Source organism: Eimeria mitis, genomic scaffold (assembly GCF_000499745.2).
Source record: "Eimeria mitis Houghton genomic scaffold, Emh_scaff1317, whole genome shotgun sequence".
NCBI lineage: Eukaryota > Apicomplexa > Conoidasida > Eucoccidiorida > Eimeriidae > Eimeria > Eimeria mitis.
This window is the reverse complement of record NW_013568742.1, coordinates 1231-2437: the sequence shown is the minus strand read 5'-3', so window position 1 is coordinate 2437 and position 1207 is coordinate 1231. Positions and strand designations below refer to the sequence as shown.

The 1207-nt window shown below is 50.3% G+C and overlaps 1 protein-coding gene across 1 annotated transcript in view; it reads left to right on the top strand.

The window, feature by feature from the left end:
* The window catches only part of EMH_0034490 (peptidyl-prolyl cis-trans isomerase H, putative), a gene marked incomplete at both ends in the record, with an annotated part of 2607 nt that overhangs the window by 264 nt on the left and 1136 nt on the right, over positions 1-1207 (top strand). The window contains 2 exons of the mRNA XM_013494873.1: positions 319-398; positions 785-1174. Coding sequence (XP_013350327.1) covers positions 319-398; positions 785-1174 — 470 coding nt within the window. The remainder of the gene's footprint in view (positions 1-318; positions 399-784; positions 1175-1207) is intronic.

The following is a 1207-nucleotide window of genomic DNA, read 5'->3' as shown; positions in this document are numbered from 1 at the left end:
GGGGGGGGTATTTCGTTCTCCTTTGGTTTCTAGCTTTTTTTTTTGTTTTTTTTTGTTTTTTTTTTTGTTTCTTTTCGAGGGTTTAGGGTGTGTGTGCAGGGTCCAGGGTTTAGGGTTTAGGGTTTGTGTTGTGTATAGGCTTTAGGGTTTAGTGTTTAGTGTTTAGTGTTTAGTGTTTAGTGCTTACGGTTTAGTGTTTAGGGTTTAGGGTTTAGGGTTTAGGGTTTAGGGTTTAGGGTTTGTGCTTAGTATTTAGTGTTTAGTGTTTAGTGTTTAGGGTTTAGGGTTTAGGGTTTAGGGTTTAGGGTTTGTGTGCAGGGGAGTATAAGATGAACTCTGTTCCGGTTGGTTATAAGAATTGTCGTTTTCATAGAGTCCTTAAGGGATTCATGGTTCATGTAAGTTGCTGCTGCTGCTGCTGCTGCTGCTGCTGCTGCTGCTGTTGCTGCTGCTGCTGTTGCTGCTGCTGTTGTTGTTGCTGCTGCTGTTGCTGCTGTTGTTACTGTTGTTGTTGTTGTTGCTGTTGCGGTTGTTGCTGCAGCTGCTGATGATGTTGCTGCTGTTGGTGTTGTTGTTGTTGCTTTTGTTGCTGTTGCTGCTGCTGATGATGCTGCTGCTGCTGTTGCTACTATTACTGCTGCTACTCCTCCTACTGCTAGTACTGCTGCTGCTGCTGCTGCTGCTGTTGCTGCTGCAACTCCTACTGCTGCTATTACTACTCCTCCTACACCTCCTAACCCTGCTGCTGCTGCTGCTGCTGCTGCTGTTGCTGCTGCTGCTGCAGGGAGGAGACTTTGTGAAGGGCGACGGCACCGGGAGCCTGAGTATCTACGGCAGCAGCTTTCCTTTAGAGTCCCCGCAGCTGCAGCAGCAGCAGCAGCAGCAGCAGCAGCAGCAGGAGACAGTTCAGGGTTTGAGCGGAGCAGCAGCAGCAGCAGCAGCAGAAAAAGCAATTGCTGCTGGTTGTGTTCCTCACTTTCGTGCTGGTCTTCTCTGCATGGCAAATGCTGCTGCTGCAACACCCAAGCAGCAGCAGCAGCAGAGCAGCAGCAGCAGCAGCAGCAGCAGCAGCAGCAGCAACGGCTGCCAGTTCTTTATAACCTGCGGGCCCTGTCTTTGGCTTGACGGCCGCAACGATGTCTTCGGCCACGTCATAGGCAGAGACTCATACCAAGTATCCTGCTGCTGCTGCTGTTGCTGCTGCTGC